The following is a 21,491-nucleotide window of genomic DNA, read 5'->3' as shown; positions in this document are numbered from 1 at the left end:
AAACAAAAATGCATAAAACAAAAAAAAATTACCAGTTAGATCGATCGATTCAGAGAAGATGAAGAAGGAGAAAGATTAACTGAAGCTCGTTTGCATGCGAGGATGATACAGTAGCAGAGAACACGCGAACTTGCCCCTCTCTCAAATTTCCCTCTTCTGAATGAAAAAATAAGGGTTTTGGGCCTTTTGTCATATGAAGGAAGGCTAAAACAGTCCTTTCCCTATTAATAGTGGCTATTTTTGGTGAGCATTATAATTAGTGATAAAAATTAAACACACCCTTAATTACTGCCATTTGCCGTCATTCTTTCAATTATAAAGCAGATACATTTATGATCTTAAAATGCTACATAGGCCTTCTATTCCCGAAAGTCTCCATTTCAGTCCCTAGTTTCCCAAAACGCCGCCCTGAATTTTCCCCAGAAGTTAAAGCCCTAGCCAACTAGGGTTTTACTCTCACCAATTTCAATTTCAATTTTCATAATTTGATAATGGAAGAAGCAAAGGAGAGAGAGAAGCTGACACTGGTGACCCGAAAATCCAGTTTCGGACTACCCACTTCTTGCCCCAATTGTTTGCCCGTTTATCTTTACCTCAAATTCTCCAAAACCCCATTTGATTTGGCTTTCAATCTCATTAACCCCGATTCTGGTACATCCTTTTTTCCTTTCTTCTTAATTATTAAAGTTTTATTTTGGCTATTATGTTAGTTTTTGGTACTACCTGGTACCTTCATCCCATTTTCAGTGATGCACTTTGACAGTTGAAGCAAGAAAAAAAGGACTTTAGTACTTGTGGTATAAAATAAGATATAGATATTTGTGTGACTATAAATCATCTTAATGTGAAGTTTAAAATCAAATTACTTCTAAATATAGAAAGGTATTATATGTGATTTCTTCCCATCGAGTTACCCTAGTGGAAGGTATAGGTACCCTGTGGAATTCGTGGTCCAGACACTACCATCGTTAAAAGAAATAGAAATATATTATTCTTGTTGTGATGGAGTAAAAAGAAAGGTGCATCGCATAAATTGGGACACAGGGAGTACGAATTACTTAATGCTAAGAAATTTTGAATGTTATTTTGTAATTTGTCAAATTTTTATTGTCATTTTCTTGCACTAGATGGTCATGTGGCTACATTAGGATGCAATAAGCAATGTTCCTTGTAGTGCCAAATTCTGATTTGATGGGATTTAGATAATTAAGTAGAGTAGATCAAATTCATGGACAATTTGGCAGTAAGGTCAGCATAAGGTTTAATTAGAGCTGCTAATTGTTCAGATCTGTGTTGTGTTTTTGGTTCCTAGATGGTAAATTTACTGTGGTCTAGATGCTCAACTCTCCATTTGAGTTGATTACTAGCTTGGAATAGGAGATTTCATGTCTCAAGTGAATCAAATACTCTGATATTAGGAAAAAACTTACACATACCATTTGATGAGAATCTTGACTTAGAGAAGCCCTATGACTATCACAACTGTGGATGATTTTACATTTCTACAAAAAAGACAATTATGGATTCATTGCAATTCTCACATTTATTTGGAAGAAGATACTTGTTTCAGATGGTAAAGCCCCCACGCGGCATTTTTTTTTAAATGAAGTCCTTGGTGACGCGACATAAAGACTCCTTATTCTTATTTCTTATTTTGTTTTCCGAATTAATTCTTATTTCTATTTATTTTATTTTTTGTTGAATTTTATTTTACATATAAACCTAAGCTAAAACCAAAATGAACTAAATGAAGCGAAGTTTATTGTTTTAGCAAAAGCGGCGCTCCGGGGTCGTATTGATTGGTTGAAAGGTCTGAAAAGAACGTTTTTTGTGTGTGTGTGTGTGGGGGTGGGGGGTGGTGGGTGGGGGCGTTGTAACAGATTCAATGGATTAGTGCACCCTTAAAAACAACGTAACAACATTCCTTTGGAAACGAAAAAAATTTGATTCTTGTCTTTCGAAAAATATCAACGATATACCCAAACATTTGGCTGGCTTGCGAGGCAAAATGAACATTTCATCCCTTTGTGCTTGTGATGAAGGGTTAGAGACATATACCAATACCTGAAACAGGGAAGCAGAGGACCGGTAGGAGAGTCCTTGAATTTTTCCTGATAAGTAGGCTGAGTCCACTATAGAAGATACAATGATGCGATTGATGATTGTTTCAAGATAAAAGAGCGCAGTCTTGGGGGATCAAAATAATTTGTAGCAGCTGTATGGTAAAGCTTGTTGATAAGTTTTGTTAGTAGAACTCTATCACCACAATATTTCGGTTATATACATACATATACATATAGTGTGTGTGTGTATATATTACTGTCTTTAGAACAGGAATTCTTAAATTTCTCTCATCAAGAGTAACTCAAATGGGAATATTTTGTGTAGTTCTTTTACGGTTTTCTCAGGTTTCTTGATATTTTGAGTCATTCACATGCCATATTTTTTCTTTCGAAACGTAGAGTATTCCTATAAGCTGATCGCACAATATTTATTGTATTTTCTCCAGACCAAATACCTTATGTTGAATCTGGTACATACGTAGCCTACAACAATGAGAAGGGTGGAGTTATCCGCAGTTTAATCGAAGACGGTTTGGTTGATTTGGACTCCCAAGTCCGTGGTATACCTGAATGGGTATCAGCAAAGGCTATGGTTGATTCATGGCTTGCAGATGCCATTTTGTATGAACTATGGGTGGGTTCTGATGGAAGTTCTGCACACAAGATTTATTACTCAGATCTCCCATGGCCACTTGGAAACATTTTGTACTTAAAGCAAGTTCATGTTGTAAAACAAATTCTTGGTATTACAAAAGATAATGCTGAAAGAAGAGAGGAAGAGGTAATATGTTTCTACTGGTATCTGGCTTTTCTCTTCCACTATTTTTTTTACTCGCACTGTTAGACCAAATCCCTGGAATGGATTGTCTATGTTTGTAATTGTTCTTATGTTTTGAGTTGGGTGAGACGGAGAAGGAGAAGGTGTAGTGCCCATTGAACTTTACACCTCTAGCTATAAATTAACGGTGACCTACCATTTAATCCTCGAAGAAAGGGATCGGATCTATGGATTTTTCTGCAGTAGGAAACTATTAAGTCTCATAGAACTGCTGAGTAGTGGAATGAAATAGGCCCAACTGGAGCGTGATGGAGAGAATTCATATAGCCCAAGCAAACTAGTTTGAAGTTGAAGTAGTAGTGTTGTTGTAGACAACTATGCAGTCTCTCGGTTGCTATGGTGAGGGAGTCCAGCCAGTTTGATGAGATTCCGTTTTTGCTTAGTTTTTGATCTTTCTTGTAACTTTAATTTCACATATTGTTCAATATGGTGGTTGATTGAAAACTTTTGCTGGACAGATTTACAGGAATGCTAATGATGCCTTTAGTGCTTTATCAACTAGATTAGGGGAGCAAGCCTATTTCTTTGATAACAGGTTAGTCATTCAACAATAGTTCAGCTAACTAAGCAAATGAATCATTTTGTTTGCGTCACTATTACTGATCTTTGCAGTTATCTAACAGGCCAACAAGTTTGGATGCAGTTTTCCTCGGGCATGCACTTTTTACACTGTATGCATTACCAGTGAGTATGTTATGGCTTTATTTAACTGATTTTATTCAATGGCTTGTACTGTAATATATGGTAAATTTGGGAAGTAGTGGTTTAGTTAATAATATTTATAACCACTACGTGGAGATGGCAATTGGTTTTCTTTCACGTGAGATATCAAGTCAAACAGTCTATCATTTCAAACTCATCTTTGTGCCTGTGTCTAAGTATTGTGTAAGAAGGGAACAAGGCATAGAGATAAGGAAGGATGAGCAATCAGGGGAACAATATTTCCTGTTTGATAAAACTGCTTTATTAAAAGAATGGTGCTGTTTTTGGCTGCTTTCCCAGTTTGCTTTGGTTGAGAGCTGCTTTGTTTGGAACAAACATGAAATATGTAAAAATTAGCTGCCTAGGAAAAAATATAAAGTTGGAGATGTTTAAACAAACATTTGGAATGTGCTAAAAGTTGGGGAGCGAGTTATAGACATATCATCGTCAATTAATGCAAAATAGGTAGGGTTAAGTTAGTCTAATTTCCTGGATATGGGAGAATCCCCACTCGAATTTCCTCGATCTGGGAGAGTTATCACTAAAAGGAGCGGTAAAATAATTTGGGGAAGTTCGTTAATTATTTGAGATAGAGGTAGTATACCGTTCGAGACTGGCAGCAGACATGTCTGTATCTCATCTCTTTCGTAAAGCACAGCAGTTCTTTTTATTTTTATTTATTTATTTTTTTTAATTTTATAAATTTTTTTCTCTTTACACTTTTTATTTTAAAATTTTTTTCCCTTCTTACACTTTTTACACCTCCCTATTAATTTATAAGAGCAGTACAGAACATGCGAAATTTCACTTGTGGCACTTTCACTAATTACCTTTTAATTGTTGATATCTGCTGATAGGATAATTCAGTGCTCCGAAGCAAGCTCTTGGAACATGATAATCTTGTAAGATACACTGAGAAGCATAAACTTGAATTGGTAGATTCTAGTGCATCATCATCTTCTGGCACACAATCCCAGAGTGATCCTTCATCAGTGCCAAGGCGTCCTTCACAATGGAGTGAGTCTAACTTTCTGATAGTACCCCATTATTCTGCTTTATATAAATTTTGGTTGGTTGTTTCATCTTGTCTTCGTGAGAAGTGCGCTAAAAAGTAGGTTTTACCTAGAATAAGGGGCATAGTATATTAGTCCATTTCTTTTTATTTAGCTGTTGCTGGTTTTCTCTTTATTTTTTTTTAATTTTTTTTTGAATTCTTTGTGATAGCCTGTTAGTTACATCTTTAATTTATATCCCCCTTCTAAGTTTCTATTAGCGTAAAAAAGAATTCAACTCTCGAAGGCCTATGTTTCACTTTTTATTGTTGGTCAAACTCCTCACCTTACCTTGCATGTTAAAACCATGGTCGTTTTCATTTAGGGGTGTTGTTTGATTTGATGGATAAGCGCATCCAATATTTATGCAATACATGGTTTCTTCAATTAGTAGTAACTATGAACAAAATGGATTGTGGAACTTTGGCCGAAAAGCACCAAATGCTAGCCCATGAGATGAGAATTGTTCAAGATCGTATAAGGAGACAACAATCCATTCCCTCAACCAATGTGGGACACTTAACATCCCACCATGGTGAAGAATGGGCATTTGGAGCGTAGACAACATAACCCGAGAGCCCCATATTGAGAACCAAGAGTAGGATTAGTTTGGACAACATAATCGGAGAGCCCCACATTGAGAACCAAGAGTAGGACTAGTTTGGCTTTGATTCCACGTAGAGAAAATGAATCGTGGCCCTGACTCAACTCAGAGTGCTAGCTCATGAGGTGAGTATTTCCTAAAATATTATAAGGCAATAACCTATTTCCATCAACCAATGTGGGACTTTCAATAGTAGCGTTTGGTTTTTGGTATTAAAATTTGCAAAAGTTATGTGTAATACTGGTAGGAATTCATGTATTATTTTATACAAGATAGAACGTTAAATAAGAATTCACATATTAACACTACCCGAAGAAGAGCATCTAAAGGGCAAAATGCTCTTAAATTGGCATTTTGCTACATAAGTACCATCATATTATTCATTGTATAACAATATGTGTGTTATAGTAGATCACAAACAATCTCCACATTGATTTCACTATGTAAACAATCTCTGTTATAATCTCTGCAACAACTAAACTGTAAACTAAATGACCTGTATATTCGTAGTAACTTGTGGAAAAACATTTGTGCATCATTTAAAGTTAAACTTTTAAAAATGAATCATATCATACAGGTTATTGATATTGCTTTATAGAAGATGTTGCTAGTTTTCCTCGATATTTTGGTGAATCATAATTTTATTTCTCAACCTTCTTGATTTCTTGGTTTGGCAAAATTCATAAGTTACCCCCTAAACTATGGACCAAAGCCCTGTTATACACTTTCTGACCACGAAAATTGTTTTACACACTCAACCTTTTTAGAGTGTGTCTAGTACACACCTGTTTAGCCACGTGGCACGCGCGTGTTTAACACTTAGAAGAGGCGAGTGAATAATAAAAAAAGTTTGTTTCTAAAGCCTTTTTTGGAGTCTACGTGCATAACCTTTCATTTTCTCTCTTTTTTTAAAATCATCTTCTGTACCTTGTTGCGGGCGAAGGGACATAGTATCCTACTAAGTCCACTGATCGGTGGATCCCCTGTTGGCGAAATCTCCATCCTTTTTGGCTTCTCTTCAGATCTTTCGCCTTTGTTTCCACATTCTTGCTTTATCAAACAGTTTCCAACTTACGATTCTTCATCTTCTTCTTCTACACAATATTTAATCAGCTGCTTCTTCCTAATTGTCTACATCTGTATAATTTTTTTAGCTTTTAGCTTCATCCATGGCAGAACAGCCATTTAAAGTGTTAGTTTTTAGATGGTAGTTTTGGTGTTCTTAGTCATGGGTTTTTCATTTTGCTGCGGAATAGTTACACCTAAATCCACCCTCTGTCACCAGACCCAAAAAATGGTCAACATCAGTGGCTATTTTCTAGAAAATTTAATTGGGTGGTTTGCTGGTCGGAGAAGATGTTGGCGAACCGGACAGCCATAAAATCTTTTTTGGTTTGGAGTTTTAGGTCTTGCTTTTTTGTGTTAGATCTGAATTTAAAGTAGAAAACTTGGGACTAAATCTATTTAGGCTCCTGATTTTTGGTTTGAAATTGGAAGGTTGTGGTTCTAGTATAGTCGGCGGCAATGGAGATGCGAGGGAGCACAAAAAGAGGAGAGAGAAGGGCTAAGGATAATTTTATGTATTTTATTTTTTAATAAAAAATAATGATATGTGTGACGCTTCTATTGGTGCCTGACATCACACATGTTTTGACAAATGGTCAAGAAAAAAGTGGTATGTCTTTGATACACTCTCGAAAGGTTGAGCGTGTAATATGATTTTCGTGATCAGAAAGTGTGTAACAGGGATTTGGTCCATTGTTCAGGGGTTAACTTATGTATTTTGCCTATTGGTTTTGATAACTCGGCACTTCTTTCAGTTCGCCGGAGAACACAATAAATATTATGTTGTGTATTTGGAAATCAAAGACTTTTTTTCTTGCTTAGATAGATTTCAAAAACTATAGCAGAAGTATTTTAACTTCGTCCTAATACATCCATAGTTTGAATACATCTATAGATGCCTAAACTTGGCACAATATTTCATTCGGATAACTAATCTTTAGCTGTTACTTATTGAACACTTCGACTTGTTGGATTTTTCTCTATTAAATCCCAAGTGCTGGCATGGAGGATTGTGCATTTCTCACCTTAATTTTTGCCCCTAAACTGACTTCAGACCCATAAACGGAATTTTTTTGAGTTTCTTCTTAACTTCCTGGTCGACTCAACTTCCAATTTCTCCTCTGATACCACACCTCCCAAAAAAATGGAGAGAAAAAATGTAGTGGGTACAAAAGACTGGGGTTTTGATTTTTGGAAAATGGAGAAAAACAATGGTTATTCTCGACACTAAAGATGAGGTGATGTGCGGTTTATCGGCCGAGAAAAATTGCTCGCCTATGCTGAGTTTGCTACGAAGGAAGAGGGAAAGTGCTAGCAATTCGATTGCGCATGGTAAGCCATTGATCTCAAGATAAGGGAATTTGAGACTATTGGGAGATCTTAATTCGGTAGACGGATGGTTTTGATTCGGGTGGCAGAGAATGTTAGTAAAATTTTAATAGCAAGACAAATAAGAGATTCTCAAACTCAGTAAGAGAAGTGTAGGAAAAGATGATTCTGTTTTACAACTTGACTTGAACTATATTGCTAGAGTGAGTTTTTGTAGGTGATGGATCATGTATCTAACTTAACGTACATGCATCTTCATTTAATTTTGGACTCCTATTCCCAAAGTGCATGAATGAACTAAAAATAAATTTCATACATAAATAAATTTTGATATTTCAACACCCTCCTTAACCTTGTATCATCAGACCAAGAGACATCCGTAACTTTTGAAAAATATCAACCTTCGACAACTTGGTGGTAATATCTGCAACTTGCTCCTGTGATTCCACGAACTCAAGCTCCATCTCCTTTTTTGATATGTAGTCCCTATTAAAAGGATATTTCATATCAATGTGACTACTTCTTTCATCAAAGAGTTCTTGGCTTGTTCAATAACTGCCTTGTTTTCAAAACAAGTTTTTGTTGCATCTTGTGGTTGGTGAAGTTCTTCCAAGTTCCAACAAGCTCCTTAGCAAGTTAAAGTATAAACACAAAAAAAGCTGCTACATACTTGCTTCACTTGTTGACAAAGGTATAATTGCTTGTTGGTATTCCATGTAAATGCGAAATTTCCAAGAGAAAAACAAACCCGTTAGTGCTTTTTTGATCATAAACGTCACTAGTCCAGTCATTATAACAGCAATCACCAAGCTTTAATTCCTTGGACGATGAGTAGAAGTTTATATTGTCAAGCGTATCTTTGATGTACCAAAGTATTCTTTTAGCTAACTTTCATTAAGAGGTAGTATGAGCTTTCACAAAATGCATCACAAGTCCAAGACCAAATGAATATCCGATTTTGTACAAGTCAAATATCTCAAGCTTCCAACAAAGATCTTGAAGAATGTTAGATTGATCTTGTCTCTATCTCAATTTATCTCCACAATCAATAGGGGTGCTTGCGGGCTTGAGATTCTCTATCTTGAATTTCTTTGAGAATCTCTTTTCCATACTCTTCTTTGAGAAATAAAAATGCCTTCATATGCAACAAACTCGATATAGGCGAGCCACTTCTCACCGGTCCCTTTGCAAGCCTGTAAACACTCTCGTGGAATGTGGAATTAAATTGTCCAAGCATGGGGATTCCTTTTGGTGTTGGACTTGTGAGTCGTTTTATAGAAGCTCTTACTACCTCTCAGGTAGCTAAAGAATACTTCGGTACATCAAAGGTACTCTTGACTATAGAATCTTTAGTGCTTGTTGGCTATTGTGATACTAGTTTCTCGACACGTGCTTTGCACGTGAATACCAGTTGTGTAGTATTTAGGGTTGTAAACTAAAGAATAAAGTAAGAGTATCTAGTCCCATCTAAAATGACCTCTAACATTTTCATGGCATTATGTTGTGTAATTTTTTTTAAAGCAAGTTTTGCAATGAAACTCCTTTCGAGTTCAATCTCTGGCTATCTGTACATAGCTGTTACATTTGACTTTCTAGATGGCCTTCTTTACTGCAACGATTCAGTAAAAGGTTTGTCTTGCAAATGGTGCAGACAAAAAAAGGTAGGATGGTAAGTCGGAATACGAACTGGATAGAAGCAAGTTTAGTGGCGCTGAAAGAGTAGTTACCTTGCTGAAGTTTCCACCTGAGATTTCGCAATAAAAATGTTGATAAAGATGAAAGCTGATTAGTACACGTGCAACCATAAGTGCACATTCATCCTTAACCATAGTCTCGTATTCGAGCGTGGATATGAAATTACCTTTGTTAGGAGGAACACCAGTTCACATATGTATATCGGAATGATAACACAGTTTATGAATTTGAATTTAGTTGCAGTTAATCGTGTCTTCATGCGATTGCTTGTAGAGAGATTTCCATTATGGTCTCATAAGCTACGTAAACTTTCAGTATTTTATCTTCTTGCGATTACATTCTAACAACTCATTACATTTTTTTTTGGTGGATAAGCCTATATTATTTGGTAAAAATGAAGATGAGCGAAAAGCATGTATTTTGTGATGTTAGTTCTGAAATCAACATGACAAAATATAGTTTTAGAATTAATCTTAGTTTAATTTGAAACTTGGAATCAAAATTAACTAAGTCAATGCATAAAGAATTGATAAGTTTTATCATATATGAATAGAATAGAATGGAAAGAAAAAGAGTAAGGAATATTAATTGAGATAAAAATTATGACAAAAAAAATCAAATCTACAGTACCAATTTAGTTGGTTCTTAAACCAAACACCAAAGAAATATAGTTTTGGAATTAATATTTGTTTGAAACTTAGAACCAAAAGAAAAGTACTTACACGCATAAAGCCTACGAAGTTGAATAGTACTATATGATCAACGTCGGTAAATATTGAGGAATATTTGGTAGGTTGTTTTTAATCAACAAAGAATATTTGGTTGATTAATGTTAAGAAGAATGGCTTTTCACAACTCATTGGTTGCTGTAGAGAAGAACTTCTATACAAGAATGTGGCTTTTCATTAGAAGAAACCAACGATTAATTCTAGAGTTGAAAAGGTTAGTTACAAATTTAGAGGGGCACAACCTTTCGAGAAGGACAAACCAAATTTAAATGTAATATTATTTAAATCTTATTATTAAATAGGTAGAATATTTAGGTTATTTAGAAGGGCAATTTGGTAATTCAATTTTTAACTTTTGAGTTTCCTGCTTTTATAATAATATAGATTGATTGGGCTGGTGATGTTGATGATCCAAACGTAGTACCATGTTTTTTTTTTGTTGTTGAAAATTTCGCATTTACATGAAATTCCAAGAAGCAAGTGACTGTGACTTTGTTAACCCGTGAAACGGAGTATGTACCGGCTTCTTTTTGTGTTTGTATGCAATTGGCTAAGGAGACAACGAAATTTGTGTTGATAACATATTTCTATTGCATTGGCCAAGAACCCGGAATTTCTTTAAAGGAGTAAGTACATTGATGTGAATTATTATTTCGTTAGGGATTATATATCCAAGAAGGAGATGGAGTTTGAATTCGTGGATTCACAAGACCAAGTTATGGATAATTCACAAAGTCGTTTAAGATTGATATTTTTCGAAGTTGTGTATAGGTGTGATGAATCAAGTTTAAGGGGGTATTGAAATATTGAATTTTATTGATATATGACTTAAGTTTTTAGTTCATGGACTAGTTATTAATTAAATATTTTAGGAGATGCATGTAATAGTGGATTACTCTAGTCTCCAGAACTAATTGGTGATGTAATTTGGGAATAAGAGATGTGTACGATTAAATGAAGATTCATGGACATTAGGCTGGATACATGATCAAGATTTCATATATTTCAATTTATTCTAGCATTAGTCAAGTTGTAAACTAGAATGTCATTTTCTCCACTTCTTTTCTAGCAAGTTTGAGTGTGTCTTAGTTGTCTTGCTCTCCAAATTTTTCTTACAAGCGGTTTAGAAGAATAAGGACAGCCTAATGCAGCAAGCTTCCGCTATGCGCGAGGTTTTGGGGAGGGTGGACCATATTGAGTCTTATGTACGCAATGTTACCTTGTATTTCTGTAAGACACTATTTTCGCGGCTTGAACACGTGACCTCCAAAGCAACTTTTTTCGTTGTGTCAAGGCTCCCTTTGTTGAGAATAAGAAGAAAGAGGGAAAAAAATGAAATAGCCATGTGTCTTTTTTTTTCTTCTTTCTAATGAAACATGCCTTTGATTCATTTGATTTTTTTTCTACGTCACTAGCATTTAAACTTTGTGCATTTGGTTGTTCTTTTGATTGACGGTTAGTTAAGGATTAATTAGTTACAAGTCCGAGAAGTTGAAGTGTTCAATAGGTCACTGCTTAAGATTAGGTGTCAGAATGAAATGTTGTTTCAAGTCTAAATGCCTATCAATGTATTAGCCTTTAACATACTAGTGCTCAAAGGGTTGAGATAGCTTTTCTAATAACTTATTTAACTTAGGGGTCGGTCTGTTTGTTGGGATTATAATGGCGGTGTTATAATATTGTGATTAATAGTTCCTAGATTATTTAATACTATTGCTTTGTTTGGTTCATTGAATTAAAACTAGGCTATAAAATGCATAATTCAAAACGTATGTTTGGTTTGAAACTAGATAATTTTTTGGCAAAATACATAAAAGACACTTAAAGTTGGCCCCAGATGTCTATCTCACACTCCAACTTACCAGGTGACCATATAGACACTTTATATTGGTTTTAGTGTGTTAAGTAAACACACGTGTCTGGAAGGTATAATGCGTGAGACGCAATCGCTCCTACGTGGTTAAGTGAATCAATCGGAATTTAACACGTAGACTACACATGGTTAAACAAAAAAAGTGATAAATAAAAAGGAAAAAGAAAAAGAAAATTCAGAAGTAGACCCCACCCAATTAATGACATGTGTACATTTTAAATAAAAATTGTCACCTATAATTATATTTTAAAAATAAAAATAATTACAATAAAAAAGAAAAAACTTTCTTCTTCCTTCTAGTTTCCTCTTCCCCGTTCCTTCCCATCATCCCCCCCCCCCCCCCTACCTGCAACTCGTTCGTCTACTTTCCCATTTAGTCTTTTTCTTCTTATTCTTAATAATATCAGCACTCCCTTTCCAGGTTGTTCTTCGTCCTCTCCTCTCTCTCCTTTTTTTTTTTTCTTATTTTTTCTGGCTAGGTAAATTGCCGAAGAAATTTTCCGATCAGCACTGTCGTTCCGGTCAACCCTACTCTTGTTTCTTCTCCCTATGAAAACACTTTTCTGGTGTGGAGAAGATGACGTCACTAGTTCTATAAGAGTGATTCAGCCGATTGAATAGTGAATTTTTTTGACTTTAGTAGTATAATTTAAGAATTAAAAACCTGGTTACTGCTACACTATTACATTTAAAGGTTTTAATGGTGCAATGGTTGGCTAATGAGAAAGATGATGAAGAATGGTAGGGGCATTTGGGGTGAAATAAAGGTATTTTATAAGGTGAGAAAGAGAATTTCACAATACTTTTTTAGTTGAAACGCGCTTAATTGTGAGGGTAATACACGCGTGGTGCCATGTCAGATTCAAGTTTTCACGAGATATACCTCTACCAACTTGAGGTGTCTAAAAGGTCATCTGATAAGTTGGAGTGTGAGATAGACATCTGGGGCCAACTTTAAGTGTCTCTTTATGTATTTTGCCTAATTTTTTCTTTCCAATTTTGACCTTAGATATTTCAGCGACTTAGATATAGGTGAATCATTTACTACAGATATGCCTTTTGAAAAATAGAGATGGACATATGGCCTACACCAAAAAGAAAAACTCATTTCTTAGGGCCTCACTTTCTATGTTCATTTGTGTTGATCCCTGTATCCCGTTCCTGCTCTGTCATTCAGTGCCTTCATATAGGCATGTTCAAACCTGTATGAGGACAGACTGTAATGAAATTGAAACTAGATGGCATAAACCATCATTTGTATGATATGTATGCCTAGCACTCTTTTATAGCCTGTCAATGAAAAGAAGTAATAGGGTTGAGGGATGCTTTTATAGGTACTCGAAATTGTGGTTGTTAACCAATAAGACTGATTAAAAATAAAAAGCCTTTTAAGATTATGAAGTAAGGCATTCAAAATTGAAAAGGCAAAAATTTCATCGTGAAAATAAAGTGATTCTCTATCTGAGAATCCAACAATATGAAATTAGCTGACGTGTAGGTTCAAAACTCAAAACAACTTCCAACTTCTAGCTTCTGTTTTTCTCTGCAGCATTCTTCTAATCATATATCCATTTTGTGGAAAGAAAAAACGTACTGATGACAATGCGGAAAGATCTTTTTGAGGGGTAATCTTGTCTTTTGGAAAGCCTTATCCAGGTATAAATAATCCTGGTATTGTTATGCCACATCGGATGTGGGTAAATAATACCAAGATTTTGGAAATTTATACCGGTATCAGCTAATACCAATAACCAAACATTTGGTAAATTTTATCCCAAATTTTATACTAGACTGGAATCCTAATCCCGGTAATGAAACGGCACCTTAGTGTCGTTAAGTAACTTCTCCACTTGGTTTGTATGCCACATCGGATGTGGGTAAATAATACCAAGATTTTGGAAATTTATACCGGTATCAGCTAATACCAATAACCAAACATTTGGTAAATTTTATCCCAAATTTTATACTAGACTGGAATCCTAATCCCGGTAATGAAACGGCACCTTAGTGTCGTTAAGTAACTTCTCCACTTGGTTTGTATGCCAATCAGTGAGTGAAGATATCTTTGTATTGTGCCCTTTATAATTCATATAATTTTAGATGTGCCTTTTTTGGTGAAGTATAATCATAATTGTCATTGATGAAACATTTGCCAAAGTTTTGATATTACATCTGGAGAACTACATGTCAATTCAACTTTATCATCAGTTGATATTGCATGATCTGCTTATAAGCTGATGGTTTTGTTTCTTCTCTTTCATTCATTTAGGTTCGAAACCCAAAAGCAAACCTAAGAGGGAAAAAACTGAGGAAGAGAAGAAATTTCGTAGAAGAGCTAAATATTTTCTGGTCACTCAACTGGTTGCAGTTTTAGTTTTCCTCTCTCTCCTTGGAGGATCTGGTGATGCTGAAGTGGAGCTTGATGAAGACGACTATGAATGAGCAGTGGGCGTCTTGATTTTCATTTTTGAGTCCACTTAAGAGTAGTTTAGGCTCTTGATGCACGTTGAGCAACTTCGCTCTTGTTATAGTCTGGAAAATTTTGGAAATCTGCTCGGTGTATAAATCCATGATTTGTGGAATCATTGGAATAAATCTGAGCCTTTTCCTTTCATAAATCCTAGTCTGTCTTGCCCTCTTAAGAAAAATGGGGCAAGGGACAATTAGAAGAGATGATAATCACAGTTCGGAAAATGTTTTCCAATTTTCTCATGTTTGGTTGTCATTTCAACAAAATGAGTATTTCTTTTCATGATGTAGAAAAAATATTTTCTTTTATTTTAATAAAATGATTACTTTATTTTCATGTTGTAGAAAGAGTACTTTCTTTTTCAACAAAAAAAAGAGTATTTTCTTTATAGTTATGGAGCATATATTTCAACGTTGTTTTGCGTAAAAAAGTAAAGAAATAGAGTCTTGCGTATTTGGGGAGGGAGAGCAAGGAAACATGGGGACTTGGAAAAAGAGGGTGAGTAGAGTAGCATAAATAAATATTTTCTACTCTCTAACCAAACACTAGAAAATATTTTCCGGAAAAAGTCTTCCACTCACCAACCAAACAAAGGAAAATAAGTGATAAAATCACTCATATTCCATGAAAATATTTTTTCCTTCGTATCATACACACCTCCTGTCGCAAATTTTAACAATGTGCTATGATTTTTTTCCGACATAAGTTTGATGGATATCGGAAAATGGTTGAAGCATTCATGCTTTTGAGGTGGTCTCTTTAGCAGAGCTGTTAGAAAGTATCATAGGTGCAATATTTTGCTTCTCAAGTTTCTCCAAAAAGGTATCTGCAAAACTGTTGCAACTGTTGTTGAAGAAGTCTTTTAAGGTGTTTTTCGGAGAATAGTTCTATGGATAATTTGAACCAGTAATAGCTGGTCGACTCAATTCTTAGTAACCAAAAGAAGTTTCTTGAAATTACTTTTAAGTTTTAACCTTCAAGAGAATTTCAACCATAACTAGTTCTTATATTAAAGAGAAATTTTCATAAAGCACTATCTTTTAGTGGTAATTAGCTTATAGATACCATTTGCTATATTACGGATTATAGATACATTTTCTGTTGTTATAAGATGTATTAGATGTATTTAAGCTACTGTATTCATGAATACAGTAGCAAAAATAGGCGTGAATCAGGGAAGTCAAGCTAATCAGTTGTTGTATTCGAGTGTATTCGACTGTATTCATGGCGTGAAACATGGGATTACAACTGGACAGATTATTGTATTCGACTGTATTCACGGCGTGAAACAGGGGATTACACTATTTTCAAACGGAAAGTGAATCAATTAACATAATAGACTCATAATATCAAACTCAATTATAACACAAATTTTATACTTCCAGTTATAAAAAAGATTCTCAACTGAAAAACTCCAAAAATATAGCAATCTTCAGAGAAATTATATAATACATCTGAATACATAAATTATATTAATTAAAAAAAATATATGAATACACTCATGGCATATAGCGAGACAGTCAATACAATGAAATACATAGAATACATCGGGATATATTGAAATACACTGAAAAAAAGACAGTGAATACAATGAAATACATGGAATACAGTCGAGATACATTGAATTACAATGAAAAAAAAGACAACGAATGCAATGAAATACATGAAAATACATCATGATACATTGAAAATACATTGAAATATATTAATAGAAATCTTCTTCTTCATCGCGATTAATTGAATACCAGGACTTCTAATTTGATCGAAAAGATTAGCCTTTTTTGTGTTAGGCCACCGTTCGACGGGTTCCATTTTGAGAAAACCTCCCAATGCTTATGCATACCTTGAAAACCTAAACCCAACAAAAAGAAAACATTGTTGAGCACATCCGCAAATATGTAGTATTGTATTTATATACTGCTATAGGTATATTTTCTTAATTAGAGAAGTCACCGCTGGGACATTTTTGGGTTCAATTTGAGAAGAGAATATCTCTGGCGACGGAATTTCGGCGAACGTGTGTAACGCAAATTTTCTTCCACCATTGTTACACTGGAACTGCTCTGAAACCCGATGCTTGTTCGAGACTGGGCCAGGCATAACGGCAACTTTGAATTGGCGAGAAGAATTTTGAGATTGAGCATCGTGTTTTCAGGGAATGGGGGAAGAGAATGGCATGTATCAAAGTAGAGAGAGAAAGAAAATAGTCTAACTGAATAGCGTATTTAGTGGCTTAGGGTAGGAGGTAACCAAAATTAGATATTTTGCTATAAACATTCAAAGGTATCTATAGAATATAATTTTTTTAAATGGTATTTATTTAAAATAAATAAAGTGTTAACCTTTGCTATAGGAGGTAAAAATTCCTATACTAAATCATAGTTCTTACCATTTGTTTATCTGTAGCTTGTATATTTTTTAGTATTTGTGAACGGCCAAAAGTCATATTTGTCATCTCTGTTTGGAATAAACTATCTCGGAACTTAGAGAATATTACATTTCCCTATCTCCACATGATAGACAAAATTAACTTATGTAATTAAGACTATCAACCAACAACAACATACCCAGTCTGATTTCACAAGTGAGGTCTGAAAAGGGTAGGGTGTACACAAATCTTACCTTTATCTTGTGTGAGGTAAAGAGACTGTTTATAGTAGACCCTCGGCTAAATATTATTTTCTATAGCTACCTTTTATATTTTATAGCAAAATAAGTATTTATGGTATATACTACCATTGAGGCATTAAGTAAGGCATGAAATAAGCTATTTATATTTTTTCTCTCTCTTAGACAGCTGGACATACCTATTTTTAAGGTGATTGCCGTTACTGTATTCATGTATACATGGCGCGAATACATTTGAATACATGCGCGTACAGCTGGGCTGCCCTGATTTTAGTCGCTTTTTGCTGCTGTATTCATGAATACATGTCGCGAATACATGTGAATACATGCGCGTACAGCTGGACTGCCCTGATTTTAGGCGCTTTTTGCTGCTGTATTCATGAATACATGGCGCGAATACATGTGAATACATGCGGGTACAACTGGACTGCCCTGATTTTTAGGCGCTTTTTGCTGCTGTATTCATGAATATAGCAGCGCGAATACAACAAATACACTACCGTAACAACTGAATAGTAGCTATAGGAAGTAATTATGTATATGGTAGTTATAAGAAGTTAATAGCCACTAAACAATAGTGGTTTCTAAAAATTCATCTAATAATAATAATGAGAAGAGGGAGCGCATAAGGTGGTCTAACCTAGAACCATATTATCCCACAGAAAAGAGCGAAATTGCTCGACTATCTACTAACCTTCTACCTCAATCCTCGACCTCCATGCTCTCCTATCTAGGGTCATATTTTCTGTGAGTCGAACATGTTCTATGTCCTGTCTAATCATCTCTCCTCAATTCTTCCTCAGTTTACCTCTATCTCTCCTTAGATCTATCACTACGAACCTCTCGTACCTCCTTACTAGGGCATCTACGCTCCTCCTTTTCACATGCCCGAACTATCTCAGTCTTGAATCCCGCATCTTGTCCACTACGGAGGCCACTCCCACCTTGCCTCGTATATCTTCATTCCTAATATTATCTTTCCTAGTATACACACATCTATCTAAGCATCCTCATTTCCGCTATTTTCATCTTCTGAATATGTGAGTTCTTGACTGGCCAACACTCTGTCCTATAAAACATAGTCGGTCTAACCACCACTCTATAGAACTTACCCTTAAGTATTGGTAGCACATTCTTATCACATAGAATACCGAATGCGAGCCTCTGTTTCGTTCACCCCGCTCCAATACGACAAATGACATCATCATCAATCTCCCAATTTTCTTGGATTATTGACCCAAGATACTTGAAGCTTCTTCTGCTGGGGATGACTTGTGTATCAATCCTTACTTCCACCTTTGCCTCATGTGATGCGTCACTAAACTTGTACTACATGTTCTCGGTTTTTGTCCCGCTCAACTTGAAACCTTTAGACTTAAAAGTCTATCTCTAAACCTCCAGTCTATCGTTAACTCCACCGCGTGTCACCATTACTATGTAATTAAGCCTATGAATAGTCAAATTTAAATTGATACATTCAACCACATTATGAAAACTTTCCATAATGTTAAAATAGTTGGTGATGGGTTTACAGTACCTTAGCTTTATGTTTTGATGATCTAACAAACTTACTGTCAAAAGAACCAGATAAGGGACCTGACACACTTGGTACACAACTCAAATCAACGAACTCCAGCTAATGTGAGTTGCTATGACTTCAGAAGATAAAGAATCAACACAGGGACCTGTGTTTCCTTGACAGCAGTACGAAGTCAACTATCTACAGTTGGAAAGTGACCGCCTGCACTGTACACGCAAGCAGTGCAGCACAATACTACAGTCTCTCCCCTTTAACCAACCAAGTGATTACATCATTCAAGTGATTTCATCCAAGTTGTATTAACAAGAGTATTACAACAAAACATCACTTGAACACTGGAGAATTCATTCAAGCACTTCAACCGTTCTTCAGTTGAGCATTCAATTCTTAAGTGCAATCAAGAACAAAGTACAACACTACTACGGACCAGTTCCTACAGCAAGTATCTTGCATGTCCTTAGTTGAGTTGTAACTTTGTATTTGTTCTTCATTGTAATTCCTACTTTGCTTATCTAGAAGCTTTAATTAGGAACCCCTTGTAAAACCATAAACCTTCAGTGTTTGTGTTGTGACTAGAGTTAGTCATGAGTTGAAAGTCTTTGTAATAGGTGTATTGCAAAGTGGCTTGTAATAGGTGTATTACAAGTTAGTGAGGGATTAAGAGTTTAATTCCTAGATTGCATAGGTTGTAATCTAAAGTTGCTCATAGTGAAGTTGAAATCCTCCAGTGTAGGTTGTGGTTTTTTATCCCCTTGAGCAGGGATTTTTCCACGTAAAAGTTCCCTGTTCCATTTACTTACTGTTTTATTAGCACTAACAGTGGAAACCTATAGAGGGCCTGGTCTCTATATAGTTTGGTGGACTCATATATTCGATCGATTGGTATCAGAGCGGGTTCTTTCTATCTGGTTAAGACCTAGAAAGGATCCTCATGGTCGCTCCACCAAATTTTGAAGAGGGTCAGTCTACCTACAGACCACCCAGGTTCAATGGGCAATACTATGGGTGGTGGAAGACAAGAATGTATGACTATATCATGGCAAAATACTCCGAGTTATGGGATGTTATTTGTGATGGTGCCTATGTCCCTACAAAGAAGGTCGGAGACCCTGTTGAGACAGTGCCTAAGACAAGGAGAGAATACAACGATGCAGATAGGAAAGCTGTAGAGAAAAACTTTCGTGCCAAAAAAATTTTGGTGTGTGGTATAGGACCTAATGAATACAACAGGATCTCAGCCTGTCAATCCGCCAAAGAGATATGGGAAGCTTTGCAAACATCACACGAGGGAACCACTCAAGTAAAGCAATCCAAGATGGACATGCTCACCACTATGTATGAGCTCTTCAGGATGAAGGACGATGAATCTATTTAAGACATGCATACAAGATTTACTTCCATCATAAATGAGCTACACTCGCTTGGTGAAATCATTCCCAGGAACAAACTCATGAGAAAAATTCTCAGTGTCTTGCCCAGTTCATGGGAGAGTAAAGTGAATGCCATTACTAAAGCAAAGGATTTGCAGACATTAACCATAGATGAGTTAGATGGAAATCTGAAAACCTACGAAATGAAGAAGAAGGATAGTGAAAGAAGAGAACCAAAGAAGGAAAAGAACCTGGTACTCAAGGCTGAAAGCAATGACTTAAATGAGGAGGACAGTGACATGGCTTACTTAACCAGAAGCTTTCAGAAAATGGTCAGAAGAAATGGAGGGATACCAAAGAGAGGCAATTCCAACAAACCAAAGAATTATGTCCTCTGTCATAAATGTGGAAAGCCAGGGCATTTTATCAAAGATTGTCCTCTCCTAAAGCAAGAACACTTCAAGTACAACTCTGATAAAGCAAAACCCGGTTCCCGACAAACGCTTCAAAAGAAAGAATGCCGCTGACAATGTTGTGAAGCAGGCTCTTGCAGCATGGGGAGATTCCTCCAGTGAGTCTGAAGAAGAAACTGATGCAGGTGATAGTTCTATGATGGCATTTGAAAGTGAAGAAAATGAATATGATTCAATATTTGCTTTGATGGCTCAGTCCGACAATGATGAAGATGATGCAATGATGAGGTAAACTTTAGGGATGTTCAGAGAAATCTGAAACCCTACTCTCCTAAGAAACTCATGTCATTAGAAAATGTATTAATTGATGCCTATCATAGTCTTGTAGCTGATAAGGATGCCCTAACCATAGAATTAGGAGATGCTGAATAAACTAGAGATGACTTGGTAGTTTGTGTGGTTGATTTGAAGGAAACCATAGATAATCTGGAAAATGAAAAGGATGTTCTAACTAAGAAAATTATTAGTGTAGAACATGAAAGAGATGATCTGATGGTAGTAGTTGTTGACTTAAAAGAAACCATTGAAAATTTCAGTAATGAAAAGAATGACTTAGTGGAGAAAGTTGATGCCTTGGAGCAAGAAAGAGATGACCTCTTAGTTGTGATTCTAGACTTGAGGGAAACAATAGAGGAACTCAAAGCAGAATGTAGGCCTGGAAATTCAGAGAAAGGAAAAGAAGTTGCTAGCGAAGCACATATTAGGCTTGAAAACGAGTTAAATGCTGTAAAAACTAGCTTATATGCTGAACTTGAGAAAAATAGACAACTTCAAGCAGAATTGGAAAGAGTAAAAAATGATCTTGAGAAATCTCTTAAGTGGACCTGGTCCTTGGATGCTATTACTACCATGTACGTTAACAATGGTGGAAATAGGCAGGGAATAGGGTTTCAAAGGGAGAGAACTCCTTATAACCCTCATAGCAAATATGTTACTATACTTGATAATTGGTTGTGTACCCACTGTGGGAACAATGGGCATCAAAGAAAATTGCCAGGCCAGGGTTCAGTATCTTCAGAATAACAAAGTTTTTGCTGAAAGAGGACCAGGTGCCATCCATA

The 21,491-nt window shown here is 35.8% G+C and overlaps 1 protein-coding gene across 1 annotated transcript; it reads left to right on the top strand.

Annotated features, from left to right (window-relative positions):
- Positions 1–320: 320 nt before the first annotated feature.
- LOC109215261 (mitochondrial outer membrane import complex protein METAXIN) lies at positions 321–14,701 on the top strand. Its single transcript, XM_019379293.1, has 6 exons — positions 321–651; positions 2,510–2,844; positions 3,360–3,436; positions 3,525–3,585; positions 4,461–4,620; positions 14,219–14,701. Exons 1-6 carry the CDS (start codon positions 492–494, stop codon positions 14,389–14,391), a joined length of 966 nt encoding a protein of 321 aa, XP_019234838.1. The 5' UTR covers positions 321–491; the 3' UTR covers positions 14,392–14,701.
- The last annotated feature ends 6,790 nt before the right edge of the window (positions 14,702–21,491 follow it).

This window comes from Nicotiana attenuata, unplaced genomic scaffold (assembly GCF_001879085.1).
Source record: "Nicotiana attenuata strain UT unplaced genomic scaffold, NIATTr2, whole genome shotgun sequence".
Taxonomy (NCBI): domain Eukaryota; kingdom Viridiplantae; phylum Streptophyta; class Magnoliopsida; order Solanales; family Solanaceae; genus Nicotiana; species Nicotiana attenuata.
This window is presented reverse-complemented; position numbering and strand designations above follow the sequence as displayed.

What these genes read in the sequence shown, in the direction of transcription:
- LOC109215261 (XM_019379293.1), top strand. Translation starts at nt 492, where the DNA reads ATGGAAGAAGCAAAGGAGAGAGAGAAGCTGACACTGGTGACCCGAAAA. An exon ending in TCTCATTAACCCCGATTCTG is followed by an intron (nt 652 to 2,509) that starts GTACATCCTTTT and finishes TATTTTCTCCAG; the next exon opens with ACCAAATACCTTATGTTGAA. An exon ending in CTGAAAGAAGAGAGGAAGAG is followed by an intron (nt 2,845 to 3,359) that starts GTAATATGTTTC and finishes TTTGCTGGACAG; the next exon opens with ATTTACAGGAATGCTAATGA.